At 48.6% G+C, this 20,177-nt stretch overlaps 1 protein-coding gene across 2 annotated transcripts in view; it reads left to right on the top strand.

Annotated features, from left to right (window-relative positions):
* Window positions 1-9,230: 9,230 nt before the first annotated feature.
* The window catches only part of COL15A1 (collagen type XV alpha 1 chain), a 109,181-nt gene continuing 98,234 nt past the window's right edge, over window positions 9,231-20,177 (top strand). The window contains exons 1-2 of one of the 2 annotated variants that reach the window (XM_087419414.1): window positions 9,231-9,469; window positions 9,548-9,633. In XM_087419414.1, coding sequence (XP_087275540.1) covers window positions 9,459-9,469; window positions 9,548-9,633 — 97 coding nt within the window. In that variant the 5' untranslated portion in view covers window positions 9,231-9,458. The remainder of the gene's footprint in view (window positions 9,470-9,547; window positions 9,634-20,177) is intronic. The other variant, XM_014782019.2, reaches the window with a different exon arrangement.

Below are 20,177 nucleotides of genomic sequence, written 5' to 3'. Positions count from 1 at the left end.
ACAAAAGGACTACATAATAACAAAATAGAAAACTGCTTAGTGAGTGTTATGTGCCAGAGTCATTTAATTTGATGCATTCAACAGCTCTGGATTATTATAACTGTTTTTCAATTCATGACACTTGAGGCACAGAGAGGTTAAATAACTTTCCTAAGGTCACACAGCCAGTAAGGGACAGTCCATGAATTTAAACCTATATAGTCTGATTTTGGATACTCTATACTGCTCATATGTCAGATGCTGAATGGGGTCCTCTCTGTGCCTTGGAAATGACCTTTGCTTCCCCCATCCTGTGACTTTTGGAAGCCCAAGGTTACCCTCAATATCTAAGTAAACTCTCAGAAAGCTAAAGTTCTCATGCTTACCTCTGATGCTGAGCTCTTGTTTCTACCCAGCTCCAATTATAGCTTGTCACAGCATCCCGTGTGTGCAGCCTTTGTTCTGTTCTGTTGACCAAGATATGGAATTCATCTTTCAGCCACAAAACAACATTTTCACAAAGCATTTGTATGTTTGGTAAAGTTGATTGAAGGCTTCTGTTGTTGCTTTCCTGGGAGATAGGGACTTGCAGGCAGGATTTCCATTGCTGGAATGCAAACAACTCCAAACAGACCATTAGATTTATGATTTCTTAAATATTCTGGGGCCACGCCCATGCTGGAAATGTTTCCCTGGCTGCTTCATCATACAGAGCTTCTGCCCTCTATCTCGATGGTGCCTATAATGTTGCACTTGTCTGCCTTAACCCGGGTTTCAGAGAGCAGAGCCTGAGGCAAAGACTTCTGTGCTACTTTCTTAGGGAGTACAGTCCCAGGAGTAAGGGAAGGGGAATGAGGCAGGGAAGGAGGAAGAGTAAATAAGAGGTATCACACGTAAACAATTTCTCGTTCTTGTGGGATTTTCTTTTGAGAAGCTGCTTTTCAGAGTGGTTCATCTGGGAGAGGAAAGAAGAAATATCTATTCACTGATTTGCATCTCTCATTGTTCAAAAGTTTGCCACACATTATTTCCTTTGCATTTCCAAATTGCTTATGTGCGAGCACTAAATGAATCCTGCAGCATCTCGTGCCTCAAGATGAATGGAGAAGTCCAAAAGCAGGAGGAGAGAGGTACACAGTGTGGGTGTAAGATAACGCATGACAGGCTGTGCCCATGGTTGGTTGGAGTCCACACTGAGCTGATCTCTGCAGCAATGGTTGTGGCTGGAACAAATGGCCACCTGGAGGCAGGTAATGTGGAGAGGATTTGAAGTGGTCTACCGCTTATACCACTGAGGTTTGCTCATAATCTCCCAATAGATCCAGCTCCTATACTATGATGTTGGGCCTTCAAGTCTGTGAGAACAAGATGTTCTCACCTATTTTATAAGAGGAGAGGTACAAGTCCAATCAGTCAGAGAGTCCCTTTCAAGATTACAGCCAACTGAAATCTCCAAAGATTTTAGGCAAGAGAGTTAGTGAAACATGCTACAGTCTCCCGGTGGCAGCCCGTCCCATTTCCCTCCTCCATCGCCCATTCCAGATTTCTTTTATTTTTGGCCCACACTTTGGAAGGTCTGAGTTGCTCACCTAGTGAGGTGACCTGGACCTTTATCCTTTAAGGGTCTAATCGCTTAGTTGCTTTGATTGCTTCACTTGCCCATTCACCATCATTATGGAATATGGAGGCATGAAGAAACCCCAAGAAATTACCTGAGCTCCTCTCTACCCCCATAAGGTAGTTGCTGTTACACTTCTCATGGTAATCAGGTTCCTTATCCTCACTAATACAGCCACTCTTTTCTTTGTCTGCTGGCTCACTGGCATGAGCAGCTCAAAGTGACCAGGTGGTAGTCTCAACTTCACGTTCAATGGCCTTTCTGTATCCCCTGGAAGAATTCTTCCCCTGGAAAGCAGCGCCTCTACCCCAGAAGAGCCTAGGGTTTCAGTGGATCACTGGGAGAGAGGGTGAAAGGGCTCAATCCTACTACTATCCCTTGGCTCCCAGACCCAAGTGCTCTAGCTAATGGGGACACAGCACCATGTATTGACCAAGGGTTCCACATTCTGCAGGAGAGTGCCACAACCCTACACCGTGTTGTCCCTAAGCTGGTGCCCTAGCTGTGCCTCTAACAGGCCCTTCCGCCACTGTATTAAGTTAGCTGCTTCTGGGTGATGTGGCACATGCTAAAACCTGTGGGTTCCTTGGTCATTCACCCATCATCACACCTCTTTTGCCGTAAAATGGGTCCTTTCATCTGAGACAACGTTGCATGGGACATCATATTGATAAATCGAGCATTCTGCAAGTCTTTGGATGGTGGTGCTGGCAAAGGCACTTGGTCAGGGAAGACAAACCTATATCCAAATAGGTATCGATGCTGCTGAGGAAGCATTGCTCAGGAAGGGGTCTTGTCACCACATGGCTGGCTGGTCTCCTTGAGGAATGGTGCCATATTGAGGGGTGTCAGTCTCTGCAGCTGGCAGGTTGGGCATGCCACAATGTCAGTAGCTAGACCTACTTTAAAGGGATAGGCCATGCTGTTTGGCCTTTGATAGCATTTACTCTGCCATCATTGTCACTCTGTTTAAGGCTCCACCATGTCAGCCCTGGGGTAGCCAGGGAAACAGGCCAGCTGACATGCACAGGATGAGTTATTCTGTCGCCTGGTTGTTGAATGTCTCCTCTGTGGTGGTTGCTCTCTGGTGAGCCCTGTGAGATATAAAGACCAGCACATTTTGTGCCTGTTCCCATAAGTCGATACACATAACACTTCCCTACATCTCCTTGCCCCCAGTCATCCAGTCTTCTCTTTTAGGCCCCTGGCCAACATCCAAGACATTTGCCCACTGCTTAGGCATCTACATGTATCTGTGACTCAGATCACTTCTCCCTCCATCAAAGTGGTTGACCAAGTCTACTGCTCATAATTCTACCCACTGGAAGGAATTCTCTTCATGATTGCTCGTTAGGGCCACTCTTGAAGTGGCTGCAGTGTAACAACAGTCCATTTTCAACTAGCACCAGCATATCACGCTGACTCATCTGTGAAGCAGCCTTAGTTCTTTCCTTCTCTGTTTGTTGGTTTTAGGAAACCACCCACAAAGCCAGAAGTGTGAGCTGAAGAAGGGGTGTTGGTGCGAAGTGGTGGGTGACATGGGAGTCTGGGCTACCTGTTCACATAATTTATTTGTGCCTTCTAGATCTATTTAGGCCTTTGCTCAAACTCAGAGACTTAGCTTCTAGCAGAACCTTTATATTACCTGCTTGGCTGTGGAGTCTGGGAGGAAAGGTCAAGTGGAAGTCTTTGAAACTACCTCCCTTTCTCCATCTCCAAGAGTAAATCAGAAGCCATACCACCTCCCAGGAAGTATTGAAGAGATTAGAGCCACTATTAAGGTTTAAATGGTGCAGGGGTGGTGGGTCCTGTTATAGCTCCACTAATTCACTTGTATGGCCCTTGCAAAAGTCAAATGGATTGTGGTAATTATAGTGGATTGCCATAACCTTGGCCAGATGGTAGCCTCAACTGCAGCTGCCATGCTAGATACGGTATCTTTACTAGAATATGTCTAGTATTCTTTGACCTTGGGATGCAACATGATCTGGAAAATGCAGTCACAGTTTCTATCAGTGGGGAAAATCAAAAGCAATTTGCTTTCATATGGCGAGGAGAGTAGTACGTATTCATGGTTTTGCCCCAGGGCTATGTTAACTCTCCTGTTCTCTGTTATAATATAGTCCATGGGGACCTTGTCATCCTGACATGCCACAGATCATAATGCTGGTCCCATATATTGGTGACATCACGCTAACTGGACCTGGTAAGATGAAAGTGACAACCACCCTAGATACCTACCCTGTTAAGATACAAGAGTGTGAGAGAGTGAGAGCCCACTCCACCACTGTCTCATCCTGGGTTACTCAGTCCTTGGTGTCTCTTTGGTATTAAGGAGTAAAATGCTAGGGAGCAGAAGTAAAGAGGAGGAGAGTGAGGCAGGGAAGGAGGAAGAGCCGAGAAGAGGCATTAAATGACTGATTACTCAGTCTTGTGAGACCATCTTCTGAGATGCCTTATAAATGATTTTCTCAGGACACTGCATCCGGGTAAGGAAGGGAGAAAAATGTATCTGCTGGCTTCCATTGGCTAAAACTGCTTCACAGGGTGTTGTTTCCACTGCATTTCCAGGTTGCTCACGCCGAGTGGATCATGCAGTGTGTCAGACCTCAGCCTCACAGGAAGGCCCTGGGCAGGAAGTGAGAGGTGCTCAATGTGGCCATGGGGCAAGGGGCTGGGAGGGGCACACGGGACTCTGGGTGCCCAGGGGTTCCCACCAACTGGGGAACCAGCTCCCATCAATCATTGGTTGAGAGCTGTGGGGGGCGGGTCAGTGTTAATTCCCCAGCACCTCCAGTCTGCTGTGCTGTGGGCAGAGCAGGCTCCAGGAGCAGAGACAGCACTCGGGGAAGGGAAGCTGGTGCTGGGGGTTGGCGGACCACACCCACAGTGCACACAGATGATGAAAGCAGAGGGGGTGTGGACGGGGCACCCAAGAAGTGTCTGACACACTCCCCCTCCTTTTTTTCTCGTCCTCTTCCCACTAGGACTGTCAGATTTTCCAATTCATCCTTCTCTCTTATGCAGAACAAATGGGCTCTTCTCAGCCCACGGTCCCCTTCACCCATCCAAACACATCAAGGTGCCCATCAGAACAAAAGGGTCCTCCATAAAGGCAGTTGGGGGCTTAAACTGTCATTGATTTCTCTTGATTACCCAAAAGACAGCCCTCTTCTCTGGTTATTCAAGTAATTTCTTTCCTAGTCAGCAAGTGAAGTCTATTCTGCTTTTTCTGCTCATGAAACCAGACGAGTGCCTCCTGTGGACTTTCTCACCCCAGCCTCACAAGGGAGGTGTTATCCCCGTGTCCTGAAGAAGCAGGTTCAGAAAGATGTGCACTATGTGTTTGGTAACTTCTTCCCAAAACAAAATTTGGGATGCATCTTACTGATTTTAGGGCCCCTTCCAGCTGCTTGAGACAGTCCGAAGAATGCTTTCAGAGACTGAATTTTCTGGGACACTTGGGAACAGCCCATTGATTTAGCTGAGTCCTGGAAGAGCTGGGAGATCAGATGCCCGTGTCTCTACACGTCCTGACCTCTCAGATTGTACAGAACCCGTGGTAAACAATTTAGACCAGCTTGGGTATGACATGAAGCTTCCTCTTGGCTATTTCTACAACTTCACGTTGAATGGAAGGAAATCGCTTAAACCCTCAAAACACAGTCTGGCAGGAGGTGAAATGCCTTGCTTGGCATCCTGCCCCCAATCCTCCCACACCCGCAGCTGGAACCATTTGGTCCCCCTTCAGCTCCCAGGCTGGACACACTCCCTGTCCACCATCAGTCTGGGCTCACAGCTCCCACCTCCAGACCCAACTCTGAAATGAGAGCCCTATTGCCTATGAACATGGTCTGGCTTCCCAGGTGAAATAGGCACAAAATTAGCCATATTAATGGGCATCTATTTCCAGTCATTTGTAGGGGACAAATGTGCTTTGGGGACTTTCATCTTTAGATCCAGTGAATTGGATGTTATCAGATACTTACACAGAACCAACAAACTATGAAGTGTGCACACAGGACTTCCCTGCCAGAGTAGTAAAGGAACCTGCTGCCTTATGCATATTGTATCTTGGACTGATAAATTGGATCACAGTCAAGCCCATCAATCAAAATGCAGCTATTCCTTCATCCTTCAGGTAACATACATAACTGAGGGGGACCAGGTCTGTTTCACAACGGCATCTTAGTTGTCATTTTTTTCAATGTAGATATACTTTATGTGTATAGTAAACATTTAGAAATACGTTCTTCCACGTCTTTCTTGAAACATGGCTCCCCACTTTATCTACATATCTTATTTTTTACCTATTTTTAATAGATATGTGAACACTCAATCTATTCCACTTTTCTCTTTTTTTATAAGAAAAGACAGAATGCTGTGTGATGATAAATGGCAAATGATTCTGAGCCTTGGTGTTGGAGAACAATAGGGAGTGCTGAGGACCATGGCAAACTAGAGATCATTGCCTTAACTGAAGGCAGCAGCCCCTTTTCAATGCCAATCAACCGTTGGCACAGGGAATGTAAGCTCCATGTTGCCAGGTTTTCCAAAATTTTAAAAAGAAGCCAGAAATCTGGATTTTAATATAAAATTACCTAATTATCAAATAATGCTAACTAATTTAATTTGGAGGTTGACACCAGGCAGGCCAAATACAACATATCTGTGGGCCAAATTGAGACCATGGCCACCAGTTCACAACCTCTGGCTTTAAGTATCAAACAGAACCATAGGATTATTATATAATTGTAGTTGGTGTGGCACTTTCTAAGCAATATAGATATACAGTTGTAAGAAAGTCAACTATATTCCCAGTTGATGGGGTACTGTACAAGCAATAGAGACATATAGAACTAAGATAGCAAATTTCCTATGATTCATAATTCATAATAAAATGGGGCATGTCCAGCACAGAATGGCTGCAAGTGGGAGAGAATTCATACTCACAGAGAACACGAACAGAATAAGAAAGAAGGACAATTTTGTTAGAATGTACTTTGTCTTGTGTGTTGGTTTCATGTGGGGCCATCTCAGCTCTACAGCTGCCTTGGCTGCTGGTGCCTCAACCCCTTGAGAGCTGGGGCCAGCGTCTTGCCTCTCTCGTCGGTCTCTTGCCAGCATATCACCACCACCAATAATAGAGGCTAACATCCATTGAGCATTGTCTTGCACCAGAGACTCTGATCAATGCTTCTATCTCAGCAACACCTTGAATCCTCCCAGCAACCTAGGAGAAAGGAACCTCTGTCATCTCCACTTTACAGATCTGCCCACATTTCATATAGCTCATAAATAAGAGAGCCAAGATTCACCCAGAGCTCAGGCTCGTAATTCCTACCTTCTCTGCCACCTCTTGTTTGTTAAGGGGTCTGTCTCTCCAGTGACAGGGAATTCACCACCTTTAAGGATCTCCTGAATCTGTATGAACTCTGCAACATTCGAAGACTTTGCCCATTCCCTCCTTCTCTATCGTATCTCTGCCCTGGCTCTGGGACTTGTCAATCTGTCACTTACTGGATAGGTGACTTGGTAAATTGCATGTCCTCTCTGGGCTTCAGTTTCTCAATCAATAAAACAGGGATAGGAGGAGGAGGCTGGATTAGGTTTCTTAGGGCTCCATCCAATAGTAAATGTTCTGGAATTCCAAAATACTCGGGAAACACCAGTGATTTCCATGGCCTTCAAGGCCACGTGCACACCCATCAATCGGCCTGCCATTGACGGTCTTAGCACGCCAACACTGCCCTGCCTGCTGGTTCCCTCTCCAGCCCAGGTAGTTCTTATCCATTTACTTATCCATTTACTTGGGTGTGTGACCCTCTGAGTATTGCATTTTCCTCCCTCCTGTTTGCCCCCAAACCCTCCACAGACCCCAGAGCCTAGGTAAACTTCACTCCCATACGGAAGCCTCTCCTGCCTTCTCCAGGTCATGCCAATTTCTTCCTTTTCTGAAGACTGTTTAGATTAATCCCAGACCTGACCCCTCACATCTGTACAGCACTTTACAGTAGACAGAGCACTGTGGCGTGCAAGTTATCTCATCAAGACCCACAGTCACCCTCCCACATCAGGATCATTATGTCCATTATATAGATGAAGAAATAAAAAGTCAGACAAGGGCAGGATTTGTCCAACTTCACTCTGCAGCCAGGGCCAGAACTGGACTGCAACCCAGGCTCCTGACCCTTGGGCCAGAGCTCCCTGCGGAGCCTTCCCTGCCAGGGCTGGTGGGAACCCTTTCATGCCTGAGTGCTCTGTGTCTCCAGTGCAATTTTTCTCTTGAGGGTGAGGAGTGGGTCTAATCCTCCTGTTCACAGACAGCTAATATGACTGAGTGGTGAAGAGCACGGGTGTTGGCACCTGTCATACACCAGCTTGGGCACATTTTAAACCTCGGCTTTGGCACCTGTGAAATGAGGATCACTGCAGTACCACCTTTCCAGGGCTGTTGTGGGGACTAAAGGAGATGACACAGGAAAAGCATTTAGCACAGGGCCTGGGACATAAGCAGCACTCAATAAATGTTAGTTACCATGTCCATCCCCATCCCATTTCTGCGGGGCTCACTGAAATTACCTTTTCACTTGGCAGGTGGTAACTCGCCCTCTGGAAATGAAAACCAGGAATCAACCAGAGCCAAAGCCCACGGTGGCTACTTGGTGCATCAGAAGAGAGGCCCTTGGGGCTTGCCTGGCTTCAGAACTGTCCAGGTCTCAGCAGACCTCAGTGATGCCTTCTCTCACCCAAAGATCCTACACTACTGAGCCTGGTGGTCACCATCGTCATAATAAAAAGTCACCATTTGAGGGTTTAGCCAGTGCCAGGCCCTGTGCTAAGCTCTGTACAGGTGGGACAGTCTGCCCTGTGACCCCCCCCCCCACACACACACATACACACACACACACCACAGGCGGCTTTTGGAGGCTGGGACTGGTTCATCTCTCCCGCATCATCACAGCACCTAGACTGGTGTCTCACCTAAGACCGTGCTCCTTCATTCATCCAATGCTATCGCCAAATCCTACTACCAGGCACTGTTTTAGGCAGAAAACAAAACTAACGTAAACTCTTGCCCTCCTGTTGCTTACATTCCAGTGGTGGGGGTGGGGGTGGGGTGCAAGCAAGGTATAGAGAGGAAAACCTCGGAATATTAGGTATATTTAAAAATTTTATTATGATTATCTTTGCTGCATTTATTTATATGTACCATCACTATAGCCCCAAGGGGGGCCACTCAGGGGGTTCGCGTGTCAGGTCTGCAGGGCAGGGCGCAGCAGTCAGGCGCTCAGTGCAGCTGTGTGACGTTGAGACATTGGCTCCATCTCTCTGAGCCTCAGTTTCGTTGTCCCTCATGTAGGGAAATCCCCGTGATTCCAGCCTCCTGGGCTGTTGAGAGCATTTCACCGGCCGCTGAAAGGAGAGTGCTTCGTCCGCGGGGCAGCCCCGACAGGGGCAGACGTGAGGGCGGGAGGGAGCCGTGCCTGGCTGACCCAGACGAGCGCGGGCCCGGGACTTTTCTCGCAGGTTACATAAGGCCGCCCGGGGTGGCAGCGGCGGCCGGGGAGCGCGCGTCCGTCGAAGGGGAAAGGGGCGTGGGGAGGCCGTCGGCGCGGCCAGGATCCCCGGCGGGAGTGCGCGCCGCTGCCCGAGGTGGGGCGCGCGGGGAAGAGCAGGGCGCGGCGGAGTCGGATTTCAGAGCGCGGGTGAGTCAGGGCGCGGGCCGGGAGCCGGAGCCTGCCCGCCGCTGCCCAGCCCCGCCTTTGTTCCCTGCAGGAAGGGCGAGCGGCGGCCCGCGCGCAGCGCCCCTTCGCCCTCCGAGAGCTCGGCGCCTTCGGGGACCCGGCAGACCCGCGAGATGGCGCCAAGGTAGGACGCGCTCCCCGCGCCCCGGCCCCGCGCCCCTCCCGCCCGCCTCACCTTCTCTCCCTTGGCCGCTTCTTGCAGGAGGAACGGGCAGTGCTGGCGGCCGCTGCTGCTGCTTTCCGTCTCCGCGCTTCTCCCGGCTGTCACCCGGACCCGCTCCGCGACAGGTAAGCGACCCGGCCTGAGGGTGGCCCCGGCCGCCTCCGCACCCCGGGGAAGTTGGTTTCGGCGGCGGGCGCGGCTGCGGTGCGCGCCTCATTCCTGGACATAAAAGGGAGTCCTCGCCGCTCAGCGCGCACTGGCCGTCCTGCCGCGGCTTCCCCGGGCAGTGCGGGGGTTCGAGCCGCGGCCGGGAGCCCCCGGGCAGCCGGGGCGGGCGGAGCGCCGTCCGGGCACCCGAGATGTCTGAGCTAGGCGCGGCCTCTCCAGCTTGGGCAGAGAGGGACTTCGGAAGCAGAGTGACAGCGCGAGCGGCTCTGCGGGGACAGTTACCTCCCGCTCCCCCAGCGCCCGCGCTCAGGTCGTGCGTGCCGGCCGGCTCACCGTCGGGGCAGGTCTGGTGCCCTCTCTGTACACAGGTGTGGAAGCGTAACCGCGAGCACAGACACCTGGCGCTTTTGCGGCGCAAGAAATAACGGGACTGAATTGCCCCATGCCTAGCTCAGCGCTGAGTTACCTAGGGAGTCCCATCCACCGCGGGCAGTGGCGCTGCGGGCGACGGGCAGAGCTGGGAGCCAGGGGATCTGGTCCTTTCTGTTCCCTGTGCCTCACTTTCCCCACCAGGACCCAGAGGCGGTTGGACGAAAAGTAGGTCTGAGTTAAAATAGATTTCGGTTATGGTGTGTCAGGCTGCCTGGGTTTGAATTGTGGCTGGGTTGAGTGACCTTGAGCAACGAATCTCACCCTCTGTGCCTCAGTTTCCTCATCCAAAAAAGGCGATAATTAGACTACCTTACCTCCTAGGGATACTGTGAAGATTAAAAGAGAGATTAGAAATAGTATGCTCTCCACACCCTGGCACATACTAGGCACAGAATAAGTGATAGAAATTACGGCTTGATCCTTGTGGTAGCTGTGTTAGAAAACAGTGCAGGCATTTTTACAGAAGAGGACACTGCGGAGGAGAGAGGCTTAGGAAGTGGCCAGTCCAAAAGGCAGGACTTGAACCCGGATCTCTAGATTCTGATCCTTCTTTGCTCAAACCGTTTCTCATGCGGTTTTGCAGGAGAGCCACACTCTCCCAACAGTAGCCTCTGACCCTGTCTGGATTTAGGAGTTGAGTGCACAGCCTCAGTAGAAGTGTGTGGGGAGAGGGGGAGTCCCCCTGAAGGAAATGGGGTTGAGTGGGTGGCCCTGGGTACCTCATTGTGTGCCTGAGGAAGCCCGGGACAGCCCACACCATTGTCTCTTTGGGAGCAAGACCCGAACGCGATGACAGCTTTTCCTGCCACAGCGTCCAGCCTGGCGTCTCTTTCAGATCAGAGGGCAGCTGGAGCGCAGATCTGGCTTCTCAGTGCCGTGGGCCGTGCCGGAACGTTGCAATTTTGCATGTGATATAGGGTACTGCCAACTCGGCCGCAGAGGGCCACTTCGAGTTCCGTGGGCTTCCGTGAACTTTGCTGCAAACCCCAGCCCCCAAAGAAAGAGGGTTCTGGGGAAAGAAACTTTGGTGTTTCTCTCTCTTCCCACGTTTGTAGGCTGGATCCCTTGATGTCAGGTCAGGGCTGTTGTTTCTAACACTGAGGAAGTCCTGTTCCCATCCCTAATGTTAAAAGGGAGTGCCGGGAAACTCAGGAGCGAACAGGGCCCGGGGAGGGCCATGTGCGACTCATGGGCACTCAGCGTCGCTTTGGGACTCTGAAGAGACTCTTCCTAGACATGGGAAGTATCCTCCTGCAAACCAAGTTTTGCATGCACTTTAATAAGGCTGACACTTATAAACCACTCGTGTGTTCAGGCAGAAGTGTGAGCACGTTCATAGTTCATTCATCCAGTCCTCACAATCACTCCAGGAGGTGGGGACTGGGCCTGTGCTCCAGACGAGGAAACTGAGGCCCAAGGTCCCAAGGCTTCTCAGCTCCTGAGGGTTTCCTGGCCCACCCAATTTAAAGAGACCTTTGTCAAAGGGGCCCTTGTCCCCTGCACCCACCCCTTATGGGTCAGGGCTGAGCTCGTAAAGTTACAGTGTCATTGGAATACCTGCCATTTTAGATGATAAGGTGGTTGTTTTAGGGGCAGGAAGATGATGTCACAAGTAATTTGTTCCTGATAATACAGTGCTGATATGTGCAAATTATTTACTTTTCTTTAAACTGTTTTATTGTGAAATATAACCTCCATTCAGAGAAGCGCACACAAAGAGTACAGTGCAATGATTTATCACAGAACCAAGATCCACATAACCCAGGTCAAGAAATAGCATGGCCCCCCAGAAGCTCCCTCGTGCACCTTGGCTATGGTTATTCCCTTCCTCCCCTGGGAGGTAATCACCTTGGCTTTTACAGTGATTGCTTCCTTACTTTTAAAAAATAACTTTGCTACCTAAACATGTATCCCCAAATTCTAACGTTCCATTTTACTTGATTTTGAACTTTATAAATGCAGACTGTATTCTTTGGTGTCTGGCTTCTTTCACTAAATATTAAGTTTTGAGATTCATTTGTGCTGTTGCATGTGGCTGTAGTTAATTCATCTTCATTGCTGTATAATAGTGCACTGTATTAATATGCCATACATTATTTATCCATTTTTCTCCAACAACATTTGGGTTGTTTCCATTTTGGGCTAATATAGTAGTGTGGCTCTGAACATTCTTGTACATTTCTCTTGGTGCACGTGTGCATGCATTTCTGTTGGTTCCATGTCTAGGAGTGGAGTGCTGGGTAACAGGGTATGCAAATCCTCCAGCTGAGCAGACAGTGGCAGCGTGTCTTCCACTGTGCTTGTACCGAGGTACACGGCCACCAGTCTGGTAGGACAGACCCCATTTCTTTGCATCCTCACCAGCACTTGGTCTTGTCACTGGGCTGAATGTCAGCCTTTCTAATGGGTACGTATTAGAATCTTACTGTAGTTTTAATTTTTCCTGATAATTAAGTTGATCACCTGTTCATATATTTGTTGGACATTTGGATATGCTGATTTAATTTTTTTATTGGGGTGAAATTGACGTAACACAAAACCAGCCATTTCCATGTGTACAATTCAGTGGCATTTAGTACATTCACAATGCTGTGCAGCCATCATCTGTATCTAGTTCCAAAACATTTTCATCACTCCAAGGAAAACCTTATTTCCATTAAGCAGTCACTCCCATTCCCCTCATCCCCACCCCACCAGCCCCTGGCAACCACTAAACTGATTTCTGTCTCTATAGATTTGCCTATTCTGGATATTTTATATAAATGGAATCATACAATATGTGACCTTTTGTGTCTGGCTTCTTTTACTTAGCATAATGTTGTCCAAGTTCATCCATGTTGTAGCATGTGTCAGTACTTCATCCTTTTTATGGCTGAATAATATTCCATTGTATGGATATACCACAATTTGTTTATCCATTCTTTCATTGATGGGGGCATTTGGATAGTTTCCTCCTTTTGGCTATCATGAATAGTGCTGTTATGAACATTGGTGTACGAAGATTTGAGTACTTGTTTTCAATTGTTTTGGGTATATACCTAACTCTGGAATTGCTGGGTCATATGGTAGTTCCATGCTTAAGCTTTTGGGGAACTCCCAAACTATTTTCCACGGTGGCTGCACCACTTTACATTCCCACCAGCAGTGTGTGAAGGTTCCAATTCTTCCACATCCTTGTCAACACTAGTTATTTTCCATTTTTTATTACAGCCATCTCAGTGGGTGTGAAGTGGTGTCTCGTTGTGGTTTTGATTTGCATTTCCCTACTGCCTAGTGATGTCGAGCATCTTTTCGTGTGCTTGTTGGCCATTCGTAGACCTTCTTTAGAGAAATTCTGGATACTAATCAGAGCAGGTTCAGGGTTTCCCTCTGATCACCTCCCTCTCCCTCGCTGGCAGTCTGCTGTGCTTTCCTGAGTGAGAGAGAAGTGGGTACAAGTCCCACCTGGGATTTCACATCACTGGTCACCTGCCTTACCTGTGCCCTGATCTATGAGCTGCTGTGGCTCACATACCTTTAGAGGTTGTATGAATATACAGGATTGTAGTGTTTTAATTACTGGCTGAATTTCCTGGTTTTGTCTAAAGTTGGGAATGCCCGTGATAGATCCTGTGCCTCTGTGTTTTACAACAGAGTGATGGCACACTGAACCACTCACAGCTCCCCATGTGTATTTGGGATTTTGCTCAAGGTGTGAACTCATCTCCCTGTCTAGACTACACTTTCTCACTCTCCGTTTCTCTTTAAGGCCTAATCCTACCTACCAGCTTCAAGGTACCTTAAAGGGACCTCTTGCAGGGTGCCTTCCCTGGGTCTGTCCAGCTGAACTTTCTTATCACTAACCCCCCACAGCCCTTCACCTGTCTCTCCAGGCATCAGCCCTGTCCCCCTTGCACTGTCAATATTTTTATTTATCTTTCTTTCCTATGGGAGCACCTTGAGGGTGGGGTCATGCCTCGTTTGTCCAGAGTTGGCCACTCGGACTTTGGCCATTTTGTCATTATGATAAACAGTGCTCCTGGGAAAATCTTCAGACAAATGGCCTTTGTTTTCTTTTTGGATTATTTCCTTTGACTAGATTCCCCCAAACAGACTCGCCCAACAAAGAACAGAACTACTTGGATGCTTCTTATTATATATTTAGGTGGATCTTTCTGAGATACAGATTTACTCATGCCACTCCCCGTTTAATTGCTCTCGCGGGGTTCTCATTGTACCTGGGATGGAGTCAGGCTCCTTGCCTCAGAGGGCCCTTTGTGGTCTGGCCCCTGTCTGCCTCCTGGTCTCCGCTCACACAGAGCCCCTCTTGACTTGGGCTCACACGGAACCACTGGCAGGTTTCAGAATGAGATGTGTGATGTCCCACCTCTGTGTTTGCACAGGCCTGTCCCTCTTAAAGAATGCCTTTCCCCTTGTCCACCTGGAAACCCCCGATTCATCCTTTAAGATTCCTCTCTGGGAAGCCCTCCTGCTCTGCCACCCGTGTTGGGTGTCTTTCTCTGGGCCAACACTGTCTATGAGCTGTCTGTCAGCCACAGGGCTCCTCAGACTGGACCGTGACCATTAACTACTTGTCTGCCTCCCCTATTACAAGGGAAGCCCCGAGAGGCAGGGACTGGGCCTTTTCCAACTCTGAATCCCAGAACCTAGCACAGGGCCTGGCACAGAGTGGGCGCTTGGCAAACTCTTCCAGTGAATAAAAGAGGGACGAATGGGTAGGTCCAGCCTGTGGTCTAGAGAGAATGTGCCAATTTACCGTGTCCTCTGTGGTGTGTAAGTCATCTTGATGCGTCCATGGCTCTGCCAGCTGTGGGGTGACCATGGCTGAGTGATCAGGGTACATTATGGGGCTTTTAGTTTTCTTTCTTTTAGTAAATTCAATAACTAGTTAGGCTGGAATTTACACTAATGTTCCTTTACTCTTTATCTTTTTTTTCATTCCATCTAATTGTATAAACAATTTTTAAAGTTTATCCCCACTTATCTTATTCCTGATAGCCTCTATTTTGTCAGAAGTTGTACATTTATCTTTTCCCTGCTAGCTAACTAGATGAGCTTATTTTCCAGTTTTCTTTAAAAGTCTACAGCTTGATCCATTTAAAATGAACTATAGATTAGGTAGATTACATAGGTTACCTAGGGTGTAACCTGAAGTCAGTTCTTTTCCAAAGCAGTACCCAGGATTCCCCAAAATGCTAATTAAAATGTGAACTATTCCTCCATCATTGTGTTGCTTCTGGTTACCATATAAAATTTTTCTTTCTTTCTTCCTCTTTTTGCCGAGGAAGATTGGCCCTGGGCTAACATCCATGCCCATCCTCCTCCACTTTATATGGGACGCTGCCACAGCATGGCTTGACAAGCGGTGCATCGGTGCGCGCCTGGGATGCCAACCTGGGAACACCGGGTCCCTGGGGCGGAGCGCGCACACTTAACCACTACGCCACTGGGCCGGCCCCTAAAATTTTTTCTTTTAATGATAGAAAATTTTTTCTAGAATTTCTATACTATTAGTCACTGTCTTGTGCATATATATATATTTTTAATTCCACATGGTCTCGATGGTCGTTGCTTTGCAATATGTTTTAAAATCTGGTCACCCCTGCCTTCTTCATTGTCATAAATTCTTTAGTATAGATTGATTTATCACATAATTGTCTCATGATATGATTGGATCCTGGGAGTCTTGTCATGGTGGTGGGCAGCTGAGGGTTATAGAAAGGGGAGCAATCCTACAATAGGATTCAGTTTAAGACTCTGACGTGCAGTAAGGAGAGCAGGTGAGCACCGAAGGCCTCAAAGTCAGAGCAGCAGATTGTGGGGCCTGAACTACTGCTGTCCACACAGAGCCCAGGGGTGCTGAGACGGCTCGGAGGTGTTGAGAGGAGCCGCGTTTGCGGAGTGACCACCTTCCTCTGCTTCACCCCAACTCAAGAGAGAAAAAGTCTAGGGTTAGAACAGAACCTGCAAGAAGCTCCAGATCCTTCCTGGGCAAGATCTAACGAAGGAGACATGAGGCCTAGGTCACCTAATGAGTGCAACCCACCCCTTATCCCCATCAGACCTCAACCCAACCCAACACAACCCAGTCCAATCCAGCTCAAGCCAACTTGATCCAGTCTGATTCATTTCACACTTGGTATATGCCATGGATGACTTAAAGGACTGGACAGGGCAGAAAATTGTTCTGAGGACCTGGTATCTCTCTCAAGTGAGCAGGACCCCTGACTTCAGGTATTGGGGGAGCCCGTTCCTGGGTTTGGGGAGCTTGGCTAGAGTCTGGCTTGCAGGGTGCAGCTCTGCCTTAGGCCTCTCCGGGAGTCACCCCTCCTATCACTGAGGGACTCAAACGGGGCCCAGCTTAACAGCCCCTCCACCACCAGCAGGTCTCTTGCAACTAGCCTCTTCCCCAAGCGAATGTCTGTTGAAGTCCTCAAAACCGTCTGCCCTGTTCTGCGTTCTGGCTACTATTGTAGATTTCTGTCTTCCTCCCTTATTTCCTGGCTGACTGCTCTTTCCGAGGCCCTCTGGAGTGGGTGGTGGGGTGACTAAAGAGCTGCACTGGACCCAGTGCCCATCCGGGAGGGACCCACAGTCCAGTGATAGAGACCACCGTGCAGCAGCTGGGTTGAATGCTAGGGAGCTTGTCTTGAGCGTCCTAATGCAAGGGCAAGCAAGTTTGCGTGCTGCTAAAGTAGGGACGCGCGTTTCCACTAGAAGGTGGGGGAGGCAGAGGGAGGTCAGCAAGCTTTGAAAGAGGATATTGGTTTTTTCAATAACATTAAGAATTTTGATAATAAAAATAATAGTCATTGTAAAAATCTAGATGGGAAAAAAAGGAGCTTACAAAGGTCACATATTATCTCATGACTCAAAGATAAACCCTGGTAACATTTGGTGGATCATCTTTCAAGTTTATGTTCCCTGCTTAAACATGCACATATGATATGAGTGGATCATTTTTTTTGTATTTTGTTGCTTGGAGTTTTTTTCATTAATCCTCTAGACACTTCCTCTGGAACACTAAATATTCTTCCTAACATCCTTTGTAATTGAAATAGTACTTCATTCTACGGCTGTCCCCTAATTAAACTAGGCCCCTTTAGGCTGTTTCCAGTTGTTCACTGTTATAAACACTATTGTGATGACTCTATTCTTGTAGCTCTGTAGTTGACCTTTTCTGCAATTATTTTCCAGCACATATTCCTAAAACAAATTGTTGGGTCTAGTGCATGCCTGTTTTTAAGGCTTTTATTGCATTCTTTGGAAAGGCAATAGTAATTTACACTCCCTGCTCTCATGTGCAACAGCGTATGAGAATACCTAGCTGACCCCACCTTTGTCCACTGCTGCGGGGTTATTTCTGTAATCCAGAAGGAGAAAATGAAGACAGCTAAAGGGGCAGTGCCAGCATTACTGCTCCAAATTGTCCTTCGTTGAATGGAGTCGGGCAGTCCTTCCTCCCTGCTCTCCCTCCACCATTCATTCATCCATGTGGCATGTGCTTGTGGTAAGGGCTGGAAGAAAAGAGAGTTTTTCAGGAAAGTGGAGTGTGAGAGCTCAGGTCACAAGGACCTGGGTGGTTCTCAACCCTGGCTGCCTCTTAGAATCACCTTGGGGATTCAGAAGGAACCTGATGCCCAGTCCTTCCCCTCTTCCAGGATTCTTAATTTGTCTGGGGTGAGGGCCAATCACTGGCAGGTTTTAAAAGCTCCTCCTGTGATTCTAAGGTGCAGCCAGGGTTGAGGACAACCGATGCAGTCCAATGGCTTCCGCTCAGAGGTGGTGATCCTGAGTCCCAGAGAGGAAGGTCCATGGTTGCAACACAGGTGTGTGGGGGGCAGAGCTGGCACAGGACCCCAGAGGGATTCTCGGGGGTGTAGCTCATGCACAGGAGCTCTGGGATCCCAGGTCCTGGGCTCACATCTCAGCTCTGCTACCTCCTGGTGAGTGACCTGGGGCCAGTTACTCCTCTTCCTTGTCTGTAAACTGGGACAATAATTCCTACTGTGAGGAGTAATGAGATAAGCATCGGGCCTGTAATTGGTGACCAGTTCAATGGCTCCTTCCTTCCCTGCTCTCACATCACTGTGGTTCCTTGAGGGCAGGAACTCTAGATTTTGTTTATCCATGTTTCCTCAGCATCTGACATGGCAGCAACCAGACACAGTGAGCATTTGAATACACTAATGAATGAGTCATTCAAAGCCTGAGACTGTGGAGATCTTAGTGAAAACCCAGCATTATGAACCCTTGACCATAGCAACGTCTGTGTGAACCCCCAGCCCTGCTGGAAGACCACCCACAGCCACCCACTGCGACCAATGATGGAGGGGCTGGAGTCGGGGGGAGAGCAGGGCCTGGGTATAACAGATATGTCGAGGATAGAATACATGTCATGAAAGAAAAATGAAGGTATGCTCTTCAGGTGCTGAAAAGTTATAACCATTCTATCCTGTAGCACAGAAGTGCAAAAGCTGATGACAAGCTGAACCAAATTGCATGCAATTTCAACAGCGTCACACACAGAAGTCCATCTGAAATTGGGTCAGCCGCTGCTTCGCCCCTTCCAGCCCCGCAGTCTTAGTGGCTGGCTAGTTCTGTCTGTATTTTCAGTGCACAGGTCTGTCTCCTGGCCTCCATTCTCTCCACCCTACACTCCATCCCCCATATTACAGCCGCAGTTGTCTTCTAACTTGTTGTTACTCAAATGTGATCCACGGACCATCAGCATCAGCATCACCTGGGAGCTTAGTAGAAATGCAGACTCTCCAGTCCCACCCACAGACCCGATAAACCAGCATCTGCGTTTTAACTAGATCCCTTGTGATTCACACGCATATTAACGTTTGGACGGCACTGTAAAACCTGCTCTGATTGTGTCACCCCTGCCTTAACACCCTTTGTCATCTTCCCATGCTAACTGCCTGTGGTAGGCAGAGTAATGGCCCTCCAAAGGTGTCCACATCCTAGTCCCCAGAACCTATGAATATGTTAGGTTACACGGCAAATTACGGAATTAGGGTTGCAGGTGGAATTAATGTTGATAATCAGCTGACGTTAAAAGAAGGTGAGGATCCTGGATTACCCAGCTGGGCCCATTGTAATCACAAGGTCTCTAAAAGTGGAAGAGGGAGGCAGGAGAGGAGGTCAGAGAGAGGCAATGGGAGAAGGACTTGACCAGCCTTCTTCGCTGGTGTTGAAGATGCTGAGGAAGGGGCCATGAGCCGAGGAATGTGGGTGGCCTCTAAAAGGAGGAAAAGGCAAAAAAATGGATTTTCCCTCAAAGCTTCCAGAAAGGATCACAGTCTGTTCATACCTTATTTTTTATCCAAGTAAGACCTGTATTGGACTTCTAACCTACAGAACAGTAAGATAATAAATTTGTGTTGATATCAGTCACTAAATTTGTGGTCATTTGTCACAGCAGCCATAGAAACTGATTGTAATACTCCTTAGCATGGCATTTGGGACCCTCTGAAGTCCCAGCAATGTGCTGTTCTGGCCTCATCTCCTGGAATCTCTCTCCTCACAGCCTGACCTCAAACCACACAGCCCCCAGAGTGCCTGGAATGTGGGGAGGGCCACCCTGAGAGTCCAGACTGGGGTTATTCTCCCTTGTACTCCCAGCACCTAGCACCATGCCTGGCCCCTGGCAGGTACCCAGACAATGCTTGTTGAATGAATAACCCAGTGGAAGCTGGCTACATCCAGGTCACTACCACCACTGAGGGTATGCCGGAGACAAATAAAGCAACGGAGTGGGGCACAGTGGAGACTAGTCCAGAGGCTCAGTTTTGCTCTTCCCCTGTTCCCTCTTTTGTCTTAGGCAAATCCCTTGTCTCTCTTTGGACCTCAGTTTCCCCATCTGGGAAATGAAGGGGTTGGACCAGGTAGTCCCTAAAGGCACGATCAGCATGAATATTCTAGGATACCTGAGCTCAGTTTGGCCAAACTTGGCAGCCTTTTGGGGCAGTGATTCAACTCAGTAGCACTCAGTCCCATTCACATCCTTCACTGCATCCCATTCCACGAGTCAGTATGCACAACAGTGCCCAACAACTGTGTG

This window comes from Ceratotherium simum, chromosome 29 (genome assembly GCF_057802395.1).
Source record: "Ceratotherium simum simum isolate JZ-2026a chromosome 29, ASM5780239v1, whole genome shotgun sequence".
NCBI lineage: Eukaryota > Metazoa > Chordata > Mammalia > Perissodactyla > Rhinocerotidae > Ceratotherium > Ceratotherium simum.
The sequence above is the reverse complement of the archived record's forward strand: the minus strand, read 5'-3'. Positions and strand labels throughout refer to the sequence as shown.